The sequence below is a fragment of the Phacochoerus africanus genome, chromosome 8 (assembly GCF_016906955.1).
Source record: "Phacochoerus africanus isolate WHEZ1 chromosome 8, ROS_Pafr_v1, whole genome shotgun sequence".
Taxonomy (NCBI): domain Eukaryota; kingdom Metazoa; phylum Chordata; class Mammalia; order Artiodactyla; family Suidae; genus Phacochoerus; species Phacochoerus africanus.
Window position 1 is genome coordinate 555,974 of NC_062551.1, and position 18,070 is coordinate 574,043.

General features: G+C 67.2%; 1 protein-coding gene across 6 annotated transcripts in view; it reads left to right on the top strand.

The window, feature by feature from the left end:
• ANKRD11 (ankyrin repeat domain containing 11) overlaps positions 1-18,070 on the top strand; it is a 155,566-nt gene that overhangs the window by 132,699 nt on the left and 4,797 nt on the right. For 3 of the 6 annotated variants that reach the window (XM_047789093.1, XM_047789090.1, XM_047789091.1), the window contains 5 exons: positions 5,689-5,859; positions 5,999-6,202; positions 7,345-7,487; positions 9,596-9,743; positions 10,021-16,469. In XM_047789093.1, the coding sequence (XP_047645049.1) occupies positions 5,689-5,859; positions 5,999-6,202; positions 7,345-7,487; positions 9,596-9,743; positions 10,021-16,469 (7,115 nt within the window). Of the gene's footprint in view, positions 1-5,159; positions 5,257-5,688; positions 5,860-5,998; positions 6,203-7,344; positions 7,488-9,595; positions 9,744-10,020; positions 16,470-18,070 lie in introns of all 6 variants that reach the window. The other 3 variants (XM_047789094.1, XM_047789095.1, XM_047789092.1) reach the window with 3 other exon arrangements.

Here is an 18,070-nt window from a genome sequence, read left to right on the forward strand (position 1 = left end):
AGAGGGTGAGCTGTGTGCACCCGGGCCCCTGTGTGTTAGGCCTTAGGGCCAGAGCATCTGTGCCAGCTCTGTCGTGGAGGGTGTGCTGCTGCTGTTGGTTCCCGAGCCGGCTGGGGGCTGAGGTCCTGTCACCTCTGGGCCGTTCCCGGGCTGCTGCCCTGTCCCAGCTGCTGGGGTGTCTGCAAAGCCTTGCGGACTCCAAGCGTCTCAGTGCCCAGGGGTTTCCCGGGCACCCCCCTGGTGGGAGGGGGGGGCGTGCAAACAGTGAGGAACGTTTGCAAAGTTGGGTTTCAGGCAGGGGCTCGATTCTGTGCATGAACTAGGACGTCTGCCCCTCACTGGTTTTTTGGCCCCCGGGGGGCAGGTTAGGGCACCCCTGACCCCTGAGCAACACAGGCTGAACCGCAAGTCCAGTCGAGTGGTTTTTCCGGTAGCAGCGCTGCAGCATGGCCTGTGGGGCTGACTCCACTGGGCTCCCTGCTGCGTGGCCTCTGGTACCTGTGGCCTCTCTGGTGGGTGGGAGTGTCCGCTGTCCCTTTGCGGGGGGCCTCTGACTCTGACTGCACGTCATGCTGAGCAGATAGCTGGGGTCAGGCCCGTGGGTGGGAACTATTATGCAAAGGGTTTCTGCCCCCGCAGCCCTGCTCCTGCCGTCCCTCCAGCGCCCTCTGCTGGGAAGATGCAGCCTGGCACTTGGGTGAGGGGCTCCGAGTGCCAAGAGGGAGTCTCTCCGTGTAGGGCCCCCCACCCCCACCAGCTGATGGGCCTCCTTCAAAGGACGCCCCCGTCCCCAGTCCCGCCTGCCTAAGACCATCCTGGGCTTCCTGGCCCTGGGAGGCGGGTCTCCACAGTGCTTAGTCAGGGCTGGGGGCGGCCTGCCAAGAGCGCGCAGCCCGGGGTTGCCAGGAGCTCTGGCCTGAGCAGCCCGTTGGGTGGGAGGGGCGCAGCACTGCTTGGGTGCCCCTTACTGTTCTGCCTTTTGCATTTGAATGTCCCCACCCAGCCTCAAAGTCCGCAAGGATGGTGTGGATAATAACCAGCCCTGAGGGCTTCCTCCTGGGTCTGACCCCAGCCCTGTCACCCGCCCCCCGCGTGTCTGGGACAAGGACAGGTTGAGGTGCTCCCGTTTGACTTTGTGTGGACTCCGCGGTGCAGCCGTGCGAGTGGCTGGGTCGCGGTTTGGGGACTGAGGTCATGGGGACGGTCTTCCCTGCGCTGTGACGTTTGCTCCGGGGCTGCCCTGGGTGTGCAGGGAGACGCCAGGTCCCTCGCAGCGCCGAGCACATGTCCCGCCGAGTGCAGGCTGCCTGCGCGTGCCTGCAGCGGGTTCCACCTGCACTCCGGGTCACTGGCCAGCAGGGCACGGCCGCCCACGCGGTGACCTGGAGCTCTCAGGACCCCAGAGCCGGAAGGGCTGGCGTGGGTCGCTGGCCCCTGTTGCCGACACCGTGAGGGTTGGGGCCTGTCAGCTGGGCAGAGGGCACCGCCGTGCGCCAGTGGGAGTTTGAACTGGTGCAGTTGCTGCAGCGGAGGAGGGGGTCGCTGTCTGGCCCTTCATGCCCCCTTCACCTCCTAGAAACTGGCCTCTTGATTGCGGGCCCCTGTGGGCCGGGCACTGCTGTGCCCTCACCCAGATGGAGCCGCCCATTGCAGCCAGAGCACCTGGGGCTGGCCTTTCCCTCTCAGAGGCCACACAGACCCCTCTCTCCTGCAGCAAGGGTGCTTCCTTTAAAGGCGAGAGACAGCAGGAACCTGGAGGGGGAGCCCCGTGCCAGCCCCATGCCCCCAGCAGAGGCGAGTGTGGTGCCGGGGAGGGCGTCTGTCCATGAGCTGAGCTTCCTGGGCCATAGTCTGTCTGTCTGACTGAGCGTGGAGATAGGCCCGCTCAGCGAGGAAGGTCTGCTCCTGAGGCCATGAGACAGGTGCTGGCGAGACAGCCACAGACCCAGGTCCCACCCGCTGCTATCAGTCCGCCTGGCCTGGGGCGAGCTTGCACGTCGATGCCCCCCACCCCCCGCCCCAGCCCCGTGGGTACCATGGGCCGCGATGTCTCCCAAGACCGCCCTTGGCTGGAGAGGCCTAGGAAGAACACGGTGGGCGTGTGTCTCCCCACTACCTGCCAGCACAGGGCTTGGGGGGCTGTGGGCGGGCGAGGGCCTAGCAAGGGCCCCGTGAGAGCCACGCCTGCTCACACCTCAGGCCTTCCTGGTGGAAGGATCAGCTACGGAGACGGAGCAGCAGGGAGAAGCGGGGGGGAACCAGAACAAGACAGGGTGCAGACGGCTGGCTGGGCAGGGTTTTAAGGCCAGAACATAGGGAGAGGGGAGTTAGCACTGGCACGGACTCCGAGCTTAGGAGGCCCAACAGGCAGGCCCGAGTGGATTGAAGTTACAGCTAAAGTCGTCGCCTTGACCAAGGCCCAGAGAGAAAGAGACAGGACACGGGAGGGGCCCCAGCCTGGGCTGCTCGAAGGAGACGGGCTGCCCTGCTTGTGGAGGCGGTGGGGCCCAGGCTTCAGGGCGTAGCTGGAGTCACGGTGGGGGAAGAGGGCAGCATGAGAGTCCCGCTGAAGCTGCAGGAGGGGGCTGGGTGGGCTGTGCCTGCAGAGCACATCCTGCAAGTGGAAGCGCCCTGACCCCGCAGACTGGACACTGCTGGTGCGTCGCCTGCAGAGACTTCCTCCGGGGAGTCCCCGTCTCTGCGGCCAGAATTCACTGTAACTCAGACACGTCTTTTCTTCCCTGCGAGTCTGAGCTGTAGGGGGGGGTGGGGGTGTCCTGTAACAGAGCCCCCAGGGCCGCCCTCTGCAGCCCACTCCCCAGGAGAGGCCGCGTCCCAGCAGGAAGCCTCCAGGTGGGCCTGAAAGGGCCTCGTGGGAACCCCGGGGACACCTGGGGAGGTGGGGTGGGTGTCCCAGCAAGAGGCGATAAAAACGTGGCTTCAGCTCCTGGAGGCCCAGTGCCGCGACCGTTAGTGTGCGTGGAGATGCGGCCCTGCCACGTGGCCATGCTCTGCGGGGGGTGCAGGGGACCGCCTGCTGTCAGCCTGGGAAGAGGGCACGGCTGCCCTCACCAGGAGCCGGAAGGCGCGGTACCCCCAGCCCTCACCTCCCCCGCCACAGACCCCGGCCCTGCTGCCGCCCAGCCTGCTCTTTGGCGCCCGTGCAGACCCGCCAGCTTTCTCATCTGTAGCTTGGCTCATGCCCTCTGGGATTTGGGGAAGTTCTACTTCGTTTGCCGTTGGATACTAGAAACAAAACCCTAGAGTTCCTGTTGTGGCTTAGCGGTAATGAACCCGACTAGAATCCATGAGAACAGAGGTTCGATCCCTGGCCTCGCTCCGTGGGTTAAGGATCCGGCGTTGCCGTGAGCTGTGGTGTAGGTCACAGACACAGCTCGGATCTGGCATTGCTGTGGCTGTGGTGTAGCCTGGCAGCTACAGCTCTGATTCAACCCCTAGCCTGGGAACTTCCATATGCCGCAGGTGCAGCCCTAAAAAGCAAAAAGCAAAAAAAAAAAAAAAAAAAAAGAAGAAGAAGAAGAAGGAGGAGACCCCTAGCAGAAGGCCATGGTGGGGCATCCACAGGGCCCCGTGGGCAGCTACATCTGTCGAGAAAGTGCATCTCAGGAGATGGGATCCCATTGGGGCTCTGCCCATTTTAAGTCTGGAAGAGCGGAGGGGCAGCTGCTCCCTGACCCGTGTGGGTAGGCAGGGCCTGTGAGGGCATGGGATCCCCGCAGGGGTGCCCTCGGCCTTGGGGATCTCCTGGCCGCCTGTGCACAGGTCACACGACCTTCACCCCCTCCTGAGACCACAGGGCCCGGCTCTGCAGCAGGGCTCAGAGTCTCTGGGCCCTAGGGCAGCCGTGTGTCTCAGCTGCCACTCACGGAGGGACAGGGGGAAGCCCTGGTGGTGCCTCCTGGCTCCTGCATGTCCACCACCCACGGCATCGGTCAGCCACTTGAAGACAGAGGCTGTGGCCTTCTGCTGGGTTCCTCTGGTGTGTGAAATCATTGGCGTGTCTGTCCAGAGGCACAGACGTGGCGGTGATGCGGGGCAGGTCCAAAGTGAGGCTGCAGAACTGGCAGATGCCACCCACACCTGGTGGGTACCATGGGGGCGTGTGCTTTGCTGAGGTCCTGCCTCCTCTTCCTCTGGGCTTGGAGTCCCTCCGTCCCAGGGCAGGTGGGCAGCAGGCTCCAGACTGCGTGCTCAGTGGGGCTGTAGGGGGAGGGCCCCCGAGAGGCCCGGCGCTCCGGCTCTTTGGGACCGGGAGTGCCCCTGGGGGCGGGCCAGGTGGGCCCGGTCAGGTCTCGGGGGAGGCGCTGTGGCCCTTGGAGCACTTCTTAAGCGGAGCCCTGGCCAGTCCAGTGGCTGAGCTGCTGCTGTGCAGCTTCGCTTCTTTCTCTAAGCTTCCTGGGTCCCTGGGGGTGGATGAGCCGGGTCCTGGGTCCCCCAGAGGCACGTTCGTGGTAGAATGGACCCCTTTTCAGACCTGCGCCTGGTGGGCTGCTGACAGATCACTCGCTGCTGCTGGTGGTACCTGGGAGTTGGGCCTTAAACCACAGACCAGCCTTCTCAGCCGGTCACACCTTTAGCCATAAGAGGGTGGTTTAAAGTACCTTTCAAGGAGGTGACAGTGCAGAAAACCGTGAAGGAAATGGACCATGGCATGGTTATGGGGCCTGAGGCAGCAGGTGGTAAAGGGGTGCTGTTCTGGGAGAGGAGGCGCCCTCCTCTGTGGGTGCTGCCCCCCACCCCACCCCGAGAGCAGGGAGCGCCCCCCAGGGAGCCCAGCCCCGTGGCAGCCCTGCTCCCCTTCCTGCAGTCTGCACCCTGTGACCTGGAACACCCCAAAGCCAACTTGGCCCCCAGAATGCACAGGGCAGCGGGGGAGGGTGGCGGGGGGAAACGGAGGCTCTCGGTGAACCCCGCCTGCCCCGAGCAGGAGGGTGAGCGTGAGGAGAGTGAGCTCTCGGCTCCCGGTTGCTGGTGCCTGGTGCTGCTGCGTCCCCCCTGCCCCTGGCGGCAGGAGCGGCGCCCTGCGTCCGTGGTGGAGGTGGCAGGGGGCCTGGCGAGGGGCCGGAGGAGCGCAGGGCGTGCTCGCCGTGAGGAGGCTGTCCCCGTGTCTCGTTAGTGCTCTGTGTTGATGCCTCTAGATGCCTCCAGCCCAGTCCACGCCGTGGTACTGCAAGGCTGGTTCGCTCCTCGAAGCGCCGTGGCCTGAAATGGAGGCGCCTAGAAGCAAGAAGAAAGGTACAGTACTGCCGAGTCAGCCTTGATCTCTCCACGGGTTTCTGAGCCGTTTGGAGGCGGGGCGGGGATGGAGGACCTGGACCACAGACACGAGCTTGCTACGAGACCTGTCCTGTGTGACCCGGGACGTCGGCCATCGGCTGTCCCCCCGCCTCGCGCAGGGGACGGTCTGGGGAGGCACCTGGAGCAGTAGGTGGTCGGTGGGGGCCAAGGCTTGGCTTCAGTGGCTGGTGACGCGGTGTCGCAATCGGATCCCCATCACAGTTGCTGCCGGAAGAGGTGGCGATGGCAGCGAGAGGGCTGCCAGCTCTGCCCCTCCCCTGTTCCCGCCAGCGGTGGGGTGGGAGGCGGGGCTCCATGGTGCCAGGCGGGGCTCCGGAGTCTGAGGGCCCCATGGCATGAAGTCTCCCCTCTCTCCCCACCGGCTCACAGAGAAGCAGGGTCCTGAGCGGAAGAGGATCAAGAAGGAGCCTGTCCCCCGCAAGGCCGGGCTGCTGTTTGGCATGGGGCTGTCCGGGATCCGGGCCGGGTACCCGCTCTCCGAGCGCCAGCAAGTGGCCCTCCTCATGCAGATGACGGCTGAGGAGTCTGCCAACAGCCCGGGTGAGGCCGGGTGCCGGGGCGGGGGGGGGGGTGTCCCTGTGCCCCCGCGGGCGGCCCCATGGAAAGGGTAGGACAGTGGCCCAGGGTCTGAGGTGCCCCCTCCCCGGGTGACCTGGCCTGTCCTCTCCTTGGCCTGCAGTGGACACAACACCAAAGCACCCCTCCCAGTCGACGGTGTGTCAGAAGGGGACACCCAGCTCTGCCTCAAAAACCAAAGATAAAGTGAACAAGAGAAACGAGCGTGGGGAGACCCGCCTGCACCGGGCGGCCATCCGGGGGGACGCCCGGCGCATCAAGGAGCTCATCAGCGAGGGGGCGGACGTCAACGTCAAGGACTTCGCGGGTGAGTGCGGAGGGGCCCCGAGGAGGCGCCACGCGGCCTCGGCCTCCCGTCGTGCCCGGCAGACACTCTCCAGCACGAATGCAGTGTGGTCTGTGTGCGTGTGCGTCTTTTTAGGGCCGCGCCTGCGGCAGGTGGAGGTTCCCAGGCTAGGGGTCCAGTCGGAGCTGTAACCACCGGCCCTCGCTGCAGCTGCAGCCGCAGCCGCGGGCGCAGGCACGGGCACGCCAGATCCGAGCCGCGACTACGACCTGCACCACAGCTGCCGGCAGCATCGCATCCTTAACCTGCTGAGCGAGGCCGGGGATCAAACCTGTGTCCTCGTGGACCCTGGTTGGGTTCGTTACTGCTGAGCCACGACAGGGACTCCTGTGGTTTGCTCTTTCTGAGGAGGGAGAATTCCTGTTTCTGGGGAAATCTTTCAAAATAAAACTATATTCTTATTTTTCGTTATTTTTAAGAGAATTGAGGAGTTTTTAGACATTCCTCTGACGTGTTCTCTAAGCCCCAGTTCTGTGCTGGAGGGCTTGTTCTGGCTCCGTGCCGCCCTGGCAGAGGGTGGCTCCCTGCCCGTGAGCCTCCCAGCCTCCCCAGGAAGGACCGTCACCGTGAAGCTCCGAGCTGGTGAGACGCACAGGGCGCCCTGCCTGTGCCGGGGGTTCAGGGCTGCCTTTCGGCGCGGGAGGACTCCGTGTAGACGCCTCGGCTTCCCTACGGCCCTGGGTGTCTGACGCACACCGAATTTAGCACCTTTTTTTAAAAAAGCAGTTTTCCTAAATTGAGGCTTTCCCAAAGCACTGCAGTCTGGCCACGGGGTGGCCCTGTCTGTGCGCAGGCCACCTCCAGACCTGTGGCTGTGGCCCTGCATGCCGCCCGCTGCCCTCTTTCCTCCCTCCCTACGTGTTGACTGAGGACGGGCTGAGGCTGCCATTCCCGACACTGTGTCCAGCAGGGCTGTGCCTGCCAGGTCGCTGGTCCGATCTCCCCTGTTACTCTGCAGGTGAACCAGCTGGAGGTCCCTGTGCAAACCAGAGGCGCCCCTCAGGCCTTTGTCCTGGGCAGAGCCCTTCCCGAGAGCCGCCTGGAGGTGGGGGTGGCGTTCCTGGGGGTTACGCACTGCAGGTGTCAAGTGTCCTGTCTTGCAGGCTGGACGGCGCTGCATGAGGCCTGTAACCGGGGTTACTATGACGTCGCAAAGCAGCTGCTGGCCGCGGGCGCGGAGGTGAACACCAAGGGGCTGGACGACGACACGCCCTTGCACGACGCTGCCAACAACGGGCACTACAAGGTGGGCGCCTCCCTGCAGGCCCGCGCCCACCGAGCACTGGGCTGCAGCTTGCTGCCTCGTCCGTCCTGCTGTTGGGTCACCAGGAAGTGAGGCTCCCACACCCCATCCCATCCCCACTGTCCTCCCTGAGCAGCCAGCTGGCTTGTCCGGGGTCAGCACCTGGACACCTCTCACGCCATCTGCGTCTGGCTTGGCAGGCCCGGCTCTGGTCGTGGGGGAGCAGCCCTCCCCAGAGGAGGGGACCTCTGTCCCGTCCCTGTGCCACTGTCAGACCTGGGAGTCCCCGACCCGGGCAGCCAACACGAGCCCCTGAGAACCTGGGCTCAGCCGCCAGGTCTGACGCCGCAGAGGGAGGCCAGGCACAAAGCGAGGGTCTGTTCAGAGGCAGCAGGCGTGGCAGGGACGCTGACCAGCTGTGAGTTCCCTGTGCTCTCTGGTGGCAGCCCTGTGGGCCATCTGGCAGGGGCCAGGGAACCTGCAGTGAGGCGAGGGTGGCGAGCTCAGCTGGAGACAGGTCAGTGCGGGGAAGGTGGGGGGACTCTGAGCTGAGGCTTCTGCGAGGCTGGGTGCTGGGACTCACAGTCCCCTTTGCAGGGGCGTTTTTTGGTCTTTTTAAAAGTGCCTCTTACGCAGTTGGAAACCAGTCCGACAAGGAGCCGTGAGGAGGGTTGCAGGTCGGATCCCTGGCCTCACTCAGTGGGTTAAGGATCTGGTGTTGCTGTGGCCGTGGTGTAGGCCGGCAGCTGCAGCTCCGATTGGACCCCTAGCCTGGGAACCTCCATATGCCTCGGTGCAGCCCTAAAAAGCAAAAAAATAAATTAAAAAAATAAATAAAAAGAGAGCCCTTTTAGAGAAACGTGCTGACAAAGTTTATGAAATGCCTGGATTTGCTAAACACACCTAGGGGGAGGGCAGGTGTGGGTGCCATGGGGCTGGGGGCTGGCGGGCGCTGCCGCTGGGGACAGGAGCTGTCGTTTGAGCCTCTGCCTTTGTAATCTCTGCTGAAACTGGACGGTGGAGTAACCAGTAACCAGACCGGGCGGGGAGGACAGGTGGTGGGACCCAGAGACCTCCCTGTCCTGACCTGGCACGTGTGCACATGTGGCCTCAGGCGACGAGGGTGCCGAGAAGCGGGAGCAGGGGCAGGCCCAGGAGAGGGCTGACCCCGGTCACCCAGGCAGGCCCGGGGCTTTCAAGGGTCCTCACAGGCCGGAGAAAGGGGAGCGTGAGGGACCGGGCTGTGTGCTGGCCATGCAGGAAGGGGCCGTGGCCAAGGAACGTGGTGGCCTTCTGCAGCTGGAGTGGCCTCGGCTGGCACAGTGGACAGGAGGGGAGCCCCCCACTTGTGAGGAAGGAGCCAGACCACGGGTGGGAGAAGGGGCCCCCCGGGAGGCTGGGTCTGAGGTCAGGGAGACAGTGCCCTCACCCAAGCCGGTCGTGTGCATTCCGTGGCTCCCGATGCGTCTTCACTAGAGGGTGGTTGCCACGCGCCCGGCAGCCGTGTCCCAGGACACGCAGACCAGGGCTGCCAGGCGCCTTCCTGGCAAACAGCTCTGATGGCCTCTGCACCCCAGCGACCCGCGAACTCTGTGCTCGTGGAGGGTTTGAAATACCGCGAGAGCTGCCGAAGGTGATCGATCGGGGGCCTCAGACCTTGTCTGTCACCGTCGCAGTTTCTGCGACGCGCAGTACAGCAAGCTCTGCCGCTCCTCGAGTGAGTCGGCTGGCCTGGGCCTGGGTTAAAACACGCAGCTGACACGCCAGCCCGAGTGTCAGTGACACCCACCCTGACCATGGGCAACTAGGGACGCGGCGAGCTTGCTTTTAAAACAAATGAAAACGTGAAGAAGCTGGGTCTTTGTTTTTCTGTTCTGAAAAGCCCTTTCCCTCTAATGGCCAGAACCCGGCCACACTGCAGCGCCCTGCCAGGCAGGGAGCCTGGGTGACAGGGGCTCCTGGCGAGCGGGAGGGCCCCCCCCCAGGCACCGCTGCACAGCCCCGGCCCCCACCTGGCCACCCGGGGCTCCGCCTGGGCTGCAGTTCTGCGCAGGCAGGACGGCTGCTCCGTGCTTCTCCAAGTCCCTGACTCGTGTCTTGCTGCCCTGCAGGTGGTGAAGCTGCTGCTCCGGTACGGAGGGAACCCGCAGCAGAGCAACCGGAAAGGCGAGACGCCGCTGAAGGTGGCCAGCTCCCCGACCATGGTGAACCTGCTGCTGGGCAAGGGCACCTACACGTCCAGCGAGGAGAGCTCGGCCGGTCAGTGCGGGCAGGGCGGGGCGGGCGGCCCTCCTGGCCTGCTCAGACACCGAGCGCCGACGGCGGCTTCCGCGCCAGGGGCCGGCTCTGTACAGGCCTCTCTGGGCTTCCCTCCGCCCAGGGTTGGCCTCAGGTTTAACCCGCTGTGCTGGTGCTTGTCTGGTGGGAGCCTGCCCCCCCTCCCCCGCCAGCCCCCCCCCACCCCCCGCCCCAGGCCGCCCGCAGCCCCCTCTCCCGAGCAGGGCCCCGCCTCTGACGGCTTTCTCCCTGTTGCCAGCAGAGAGCTCCGAGGAGGAGGACGCCCCGTCGTTCGCGCCGTCCAGCTCGGTGGACGGCAACAACACGGACTCCGAGTTCGAGAAGGGCCTGAAGCACAAGGCCAAGAACCCCGAGCCCCAGAAAACTGCGACCCCCATCAAGGACGAGTACGAGTTCGACGAGGACGACGAGCAGGACAGGGTACCCCCCGTGGACGACAAACACCTGCTGAAAAAGGACCACAGAAAAGAAACCAAGGCGAATAGTTTTATTTCGATACCCAAGATGGAAGTGAAGAGCTACACTAAAAACAGCGCCATGGCACCAAAGAAGGCGTCGCATCGCATCGTGTCGGACACGTCGGACGAGGAGGACGTCGGGGTCGCCGTGGGGACGGGGGAGAAGCTGCGACTCTCGGCGCCCACGCTGCTGCCCGGCAGCAAGACGCGGGAGCCTCCTACCGCCAAGCCGCCGAGGGACAAGGGTAAAGTCAAGAAGAAGCGGAAGAAGGAGGTCAAGGGCAAAGAGGTGCGCTTTGGGAAGCGGAGCGACAGGTTCTGCTCGTCCGAGTCGGAGAGCGAGTCCTCGGAGAGCGGCGGGGACGGCGGGGACTCGGCGGGGAGCCCCGGCTGCCTCAAGGAGTCCCCGCTGGTGCTGAAGGACCCCGCCCTGTTCAGCTCCCTGTCCGCCTCCTCCACCTCGTCCCACGGCAGCTCCGCCGCCCCCCAGAAGCATCACTCCAGCCACGCGGAGCCGCACGCCAAGCACTGGCGGACGGACAACTGGAAGACCATCTCCTCTCCCGCCTGGTCGGAGGTCAGCTCCTTGTCAGACTCCACAAGGACGAGACTGAGCAGCGAGTCTGACTGCTCCTCCGAGGGCTCCAGCGTGGAGTCGCTGAAGCCGGTGCGGAAGCGGCAGGAGCACCGCAAGAGGGGCCTGCAGAGCACGCTGCCCGACCGGAAGGGCCCCCTCCACGCCGGCGGGGACGGCGCCGTGCCCAAGCTGGACCGGGAGGGCAAGGTCGTCAAGAAACACAAGACGAAGCACAAGCACAGGACCAAGGAGAAGGGGCTGTGCGCCGTCAGCCAGGAGCTGGCGCTGAAGGGCTTCGCCTACGAGTACGAGGACGCCAAGCCCAGGCCGGACAAGGGCGCCCCCTCGGACGGCGACGCCCCCGCCGAGGGCAGGCTGAAGGCGGCCAAGCACGAGCGCGAGCACTTCAAGCGGGAGGACAAGCTGGGCCGGCTGAAGGCCGACGACAAGGACTGGCTCTTCAGGGATGAGCCGGCCAAGGCGTCCAGAGAGGACAAGCCCCTCAAGAGGCTGAGGGAGCTGGCCCGGGACGGGGCCCGGCCCGCCCGGGAGGAGAAGGAGCGCGGCGGCGGCGGCCGGGGCGAGCGGGACAAGCCGCCGAAGGAGAAGTCCCCCAAGGAGGAGAAGCGGAGGCTCTACAGAGAGGAGCGGAAGAAGAAGTGCAAGGACAGGCCCTCCAAGTCGGAGCGGAAGAACGACCTGCGAGAGGACAAGGCCTCCAGGGAGAGGGAGAAGGCGCTCAGGAAGGAGAAGGCCTGCAGGGAGGAGGCCGCGGCGGACGAGTTCTGCGGCAAAGGCCAGTTTCTGGAGAACGACGACGCCAAGTTCAGCCTCTCCGACGACCCGCAGGACCGCTGGTTTTCGGACCTGTCCGACTCCTCCTTCGACTTCAAGGCCGACGACAGCTGGGACTCTCCCGTGACGGACTACCGGGACCTGAAGGCCGACTCCGTGGCCAGGCTGATCCTGGAGACGGTGAAGGAGGACCCCAGAGACAAGCGGCGCGAGAGCAAGGCCCGGGAGAAGCGGGCCGACAAGGACGCCTGCCCTCGGAGGAAGGACAGGGAGCCCCCGCAGCGGGGCTGCGAGCGGCGGAGGGAGCACGCGGCCGAGAAGCACCGGGGCGGCCCCGGCCACCTCCCGGAGCGGGACAAGCGGAGGAGGGAGTCGGCCGAGGGCGGGCGGGACAGGAAGGAGCCCCCCGAGGCCGCCAAGGAGCGCAGAGACGGCCGCGCCAAGCCCGACGACGCCCACAGGGAGGAGCTGAGGGAGTACGGCTGCGAGGGCGCCTTCAAGGACAGGCCCGACTGCGACTTGGGGAAGGCTCTGGAGCCCTGGGAGCGGCCGCAGGCGGCGAGGGAGAAGGAGAAGAAGGAGAAGGCGAAGCCGGAGAAGCACCGAGACAAGCCCGGCGACAAGGACAGAGGCGAGAGAGCCGTCCCTGAAAAGGGCCCCAAGGACAAAGAGTTCGAGAAGAGTGTTAAGGAGAGGAGGGACGCCAAGGACAAGCACAAAGACGGGCACGGCAAGGACAGAGACAGGAAGGCGCCCCTGGACCAAGGCAAAGGCGGCCGGGAGAAGGCCTTCCCCGGGGCCCTCTCGGAGGAGTTCGCCGAGAGAAGAGACGAGAAGAAGGGCAAGGAGAAGAGCTGGTACATTGCCGACATATTCACGGACGAGAGCGAGGACGAGAAGGACGACTACACGGCAAGCGGCTCCAAAGCCGGAGAGGCCGGCGAGGGGCGGGGGGAGGGGCTCCCCGAGAGGGACGAGGGGCTCCCCCTGGACCGGCCCCGCAAGCACGCGGCCGCCGACCGGCAGCACCCGGAGAAGCAGAAGGACAAGGAGGCGCGCGAGAGGAAGAAGGACAAGGGCGCCCTGGACGGCGGGAAGGACAGGAAGGAGAAGGCCTCGGAGAGGCCCAGGGACCGGCGGGACAGAGAGGCGGCCGAGCGGGCCCGGGACCGCAGGGACCGCGCCGCCGTGGACGCCGCTCAGGACAGGCGGCCCAGGCAGAAGCCGCCGGACAAGGGGGACAGGAGGCCTCCCGCGGAGGACAAGGCCAAGGGCAGGCACCGGGAGAGGCTGGACCGCGAGAGGAAGGCCGGCAAGGGCGGCGACGCCGAGAAGAGCCTGCTGGAGCGGCTGGAGGAGGAGGCGCTGCAGGACTTCCGCGACGACGCCAACGACAAGGCCAGCGAGGTGTCCTCCGACAGCTTCCCCGAGCGCGGCCAGGACCCGGGCCTGAGCGCCCTCCTGGAGGTGTCTTTCCCGGAGCCCCCGGAGGAGCGGGCCCGGGAGCGCGAGCGGCACCGGCACTCCTCGTCCTCGTCCAAGAAGAGCCACGAGCGGGAGCGGGTCCGGAAGGAAAAGCCCGAGAGGAAGGAGAAGGGCGACGACTACAAGGAGCTGGGCGGCGGCGGCCGGAAGGACCCCGGCCAGCACGACAAGGACTTCCTGGACGCCGACGCCTACGGCGGCGGCCCCTACGGCGCCAAGGCCGACGCGGAGGACGAGCCGGATAAGCCCATCGAGCTCTTCCCCCCCGAGAAGAAGGACAAGAACGAGCCCGAGAGAGACAACGCTCCCAAGAAGGCGGAGAAGGAGCTGCGGCCCTTCGGGTCGGGCGCCCCCAGCCTCCTCAAGGAGAAGAGGCGGCGGGAGAAGCACCGCGAGAGGTGGCGGGACGAGAAGGAGCGGCACCGAGAGCGGCACGGGGACGCGCCCCTGCGGCCCCACCGCGAGGAGCCCCGGCCCGCGGCCCGCGACAGGGACAGGCCCAAGGACGAGAGTCTGAAGCTGGGCGAGAGCAAGCCGAAGGAGAAGGTCAGGGACAACCCGGAGAAGGAGAAGGCGGCCGCCGCGGCCGACAGGCTCCTCGCGCCCCGAGACCCGGGCCGCAGGGACACCCGCCCGCGCGAGAAGCTCCTGGGGGATGGCGACCTGATGATGACCAGCTTCGAGCGCATGCTGTCGCAGAAGGACCTGGAGGTGGAGGAGCGGCACAAGCGGCACAAGGAGAGGATGAAGCAGATGGAGAAGCTGCGGCACCGCTCCGGGGACCCCAAGCTCAGGGACAAGGCGAGGCTGGCCGAGGACGCGCGCAAGAAGGGCCTGGACGCCCCCCCAAAGAAGCCGCTGGGGCCGGACCCCGCCCTGAAGGACAAGAAGCTCAAGGAGGCAGCTCCCGCGGCCCCTGCCACCGCCGCCGCCACCGCCGCCGCCGAGAGCAGGCCCCACCCGGCCCCCGCCGGGGACCCCCGGGACTGGCTGGCGGGGCCGCACATGAAAGAGGTCCTGCCCGCGTCTCCCAGGCCCGACCACGGCCGGCCCACCGGGGTCCCCACGCCCGCCTCCGTGGTGTCCTGCCCCAGCTACGAGGAGGCCATGCACACGCCCCGCACCCCGTCCTGCAGCGCCGACGACTACTCTGACCTCATGTTCGACTGCACGGACCCCCAGCCCGTCTCCAGCACGGCCGCCAGCGCCTGCGCGTCCTCCTTCTTCGACGGGTTCTCCGTGGCTGCGAGCGCCGTCTCGGAGACCCCGGGCCAGACACCCACGCGGCCGCTGTGCACGAGCCTGTACCGCTCGGTCTCGGTGGACGTCAGGAGGACCCCGGAGGACGAGTTCAGCGTGGGGGACAAGCTCTTCAGACAGCAGAGCGTCCCCGCTGCGTCCAGCTACAGCTCGCCAGGGCCGCACCTGGACGACAAGGCCCCTGGGCCCCCTGGACCCGCCGAGAAGTTCGCCTGCCTGTCGCCGGGGTACTACTCCCCGGACTACGGCATCCCCTCCCCCAAGGCGGACGCCCTGCACTGCGCGCCCGCAGCCGCGGTCAACATTGTCCCCTCCCCGGAGGGCGCCTTCTCCGGTTTACAAGCCAAGTCCCCCCCTCCACACAGAGATGAGCTCTTGGCGCCGTCCATGGAGGGGACCCTCCCCCCGGACCTTGGCATCCCCCTGGACGCCACGGAGGACCAGCAGGCCACCGCGGCCATCATCCCCCCGGAGCCCAGCTTCCTGGAGCCCCTGGACGAGGGCCCCTTCAGCACGGTCATCACGGAGGAGCCGGTCGAGTGGGCGCACCCCACAGCCGCCGAGCAGGGCCTCGCCTCCGGCCTCCTCGGGAGTGCCCCCGAAAACCCCGTCAGCTGGCCCGTGGGGTCGGACCTCCTGCTGAAGTCCCCACAGAGATTCCCGGAGTCCCCCAAACATTTCTGCCCCGCCGAGTCCCTGCAGCCAGAGTCCCCTTACCCCGTGTCCCCTGTCTCCTACCCTCTGTCGGTCACCGAGCCCGGCCTGGAAGTCAAAGGCGAGGCGGGGGACGCGGCCCCGGCCACCGGCCCGCCTTCGGACGAGCCCGCCCCGTTCGCCCCTCCCTCCAGGCTGGAGTCCTTCTTCAGTAACTGCAAGCCCCTGCCCGAAGCGCCCGAGGGGCCGCCGGAGCCCGCGTGTGTGACCAGCGTGGCTCAGGTGGAGGCGCTGGGGCCCCTGGAAAACAGCTTCCTGGAAGGTGGCCACGGCCTGGCCGCGCTCGGCCAGGTGGAGCCGGTGCCCTGGCCCGGTGCCTTCCCCGCCACCGAGGACGACCTGGACCTGGGGCCCTTCTCCCTGCCGGAGCTCCCGCTCCAGGCCAAGGACGGCTCGGACGTGGAGACAGAGCCTGTGGACGAGGCCCCTCCCGCTCCTCCAGAACCGGGCCCCGCGGGGGCCCCCGCGGCCGCGGGCGCCTGCGACCTGGCTGCAGCGGCCACTGAGGAGCAGCTCGTGCTGCCTCCGGACCCCGCGGCTGCTCGGCTCCCCGCCGAGCCCGCGGCCGAGCCCTCGGAGGAACCCGAGCCCACCGGGCCGCCGGAGGCCGCGGCGGAGGCGGGGCCCGGGCCCGAGGGGAGGGGCCCCCAGGACTCCGAGCCCAGCTCGGGGCCCACGCCGGCCCCCTCGGAGCAGCGGCCCCTGGGGAGTGGGGAGGAGGCGGCCGAGGGCCCGGACTCCTCGGCCGCGCCCCAGGGCCCACCTGACGCTCCTGGGGACGGCTCGGCACAGGCCCTCGCGGCGGACGGGGCTGGCCCCCAGGACGAGCCCGGGCTTGAGGGGCCTCCCGGCGGCACCCAGCCCGAAGCGCCCGAGCCGGAGCCCAGGCCCACGGCGGAGGCCCCCAAGGCGCCCAAAGTGGAGGAGGTGCCGCAGCGCATGACCAGGAACCGGGCCCAGATGCTGGCCAACCAGCACAAGCAGAGCTCGCCCCCCGCCGAGAAGGAGCCGGCACCCGCGCCCGCCGCCAGGGCCAAGGGCCGCGGCTCCGAGGACGACGACCCCCAGGCCCAGCACCCGCGCAAACGCCGCTTCCAGCGCTCCAGCCAGCAGCTGACGCCGCAGGTGCACACGTCCACGCGGCAGACGCGGGAGGTGATCCAGCAGACGCTGGCCGCCATCGTGGACGCCATCAAGCTGGACGCCATCGAGCCGTACCACAGTGACAGGTCCAACCCGTACTTCGAGTACCTGCAGATCCGGAAGAAGATCGAGGAGAAGCGCAAGATCCTCTGTTACATCAGCCCGCAGGCGCCGCAGTGCTACGCCGAGTACGTCACCTACACCGGCTCCTACCTCCTGGACGGCAAGCCGCTCAGCAAGCTGCACATCCCCGTGGTGAGTGGGCGGGGACCCGCTGCGCTGTCGCCTCCCAGCCCGGCGCGGCGGGGCGGGGCGCGCGGCAGAAACAGACCCCCCGCCGGCCTCAGGGTCCCCCTCCACCAAGGCCTGCGGTCTCCACCCCCGCCCCCGCCCCCGCCCCTTGACGCGCGGCTCCTCTGGCTCCTCTGCCAGCGGCCTGAGGACGCCCCTGCTCTGAAGTCGGTCCATCCTTGGCCCCCGGGCTGCCCGGTCCGAGCCGGGCCCCGCCCCCCTCTCCGCGGGCCCCGCCGCGCACACCCCCCCCCCCCGTGACGTCCGCGAACCCTGCCCATCGGCGGCCCGGCCCCGGGGCTCCTGTCGGCCTCTGCCCAGCGGTAGCCGGGGCTACTGCTGCGCGTGGCGGACTCGCCTCCCACGCGGAGGAGGAGCTGGGCTCTCTGTTAGGTTTGTCCACTGGGCCCAGGAGGAGCCAGGTCCCGGGGCGCAGGTGCTCCACTTCCAGAGGCCTGCAGAGCTGTCCCACCGCAGTCCTGGCCACTGAGCCCGAGCGGGAGATGTCTCCCGAACCAGGACCGGCTCTGAGCAGCACGCAGGGCAAGCGCTGGGGGCGGCTGCCCCGGCCCCCGCCCCACCAGATCTCCGGGGTCCGCTCAGGGAGGCTTGCTGCCGTTTGTCTGAATTTTATTAAGGAAACAAGCAGCAGCTGCCGTAGACCATCTGCAATCTAGAGGAAGGGAGACAGCATGGGTCCCTCCGTGCCCTGCCCCCGAGCTCCTAAGGCCCCAGCCTGTCCTAGAGGAAGCTCAGGTTCCTGTCCTGTCAGGCCAGCTGAGACCCAAGCTGTTGGGTGAGGGTGGGCAGAGCACAGGCCCGAGCCTCTGCCCACCGGACACGGGCCAGGGCTCGGCTCCCTCTCAGGGCAGAGCAAGGTGAGGAGGTGGGGCCTTGGAAGTCCCCCGACTGGAGTTCCTGTTGGGGCACAGCAGAGGGGAATCTGATTGGCGTCCAAGAGGACTTGGGTTCGATCCCCGGCCTCTCGGTGGGTTGGGGATACGGCATCACCCTGAGCTGTGGTGTAGGTCGCAGACGCGGCTCGGATGCCACCTTGCTCGGGCTGTGGTGCAGGCGGGCAGCTGCAGCTCTGATTCAACCCCTGGCCTGGGAGCCTCCATGTGCCACAGGTGTGGCCCTAAAAAGACAACAAACCCCAAAAGAAGCAATCCTCAGCCCCCAGACAGCTCCGCACGAGACCCCCGTACACAGACCTTTGCCGTCGCGCCCGGCACCGCTGCAGGGGGCCCGCGTGGGCTCAGGCGAAGACGACACCCTGGGCCCCCAGACGGAGGGGTCTGGGCAGGTGCTGGCCAGGGGGTGCGGCTGCACGACTTCCTCTCACCCTCTGAGCTGAGCTCAGACGGGCCCGTCTGAAGGCAGCACGGGCCTTGATCTTGCGCCACTCAGCCCCTCAGAGGGGCTCCTCTGGGGACATGGTCTGCCTGTCCTTGGCCACGAGGGCCCCCTCGATGGCCCGTCTTTTGTAAACACACACTCGCTCCTGGGCCCCGAGGTATCCCAGCGCACCTGTGCTGTGGGGACTCGCTGCCTGTGCGCGCGGG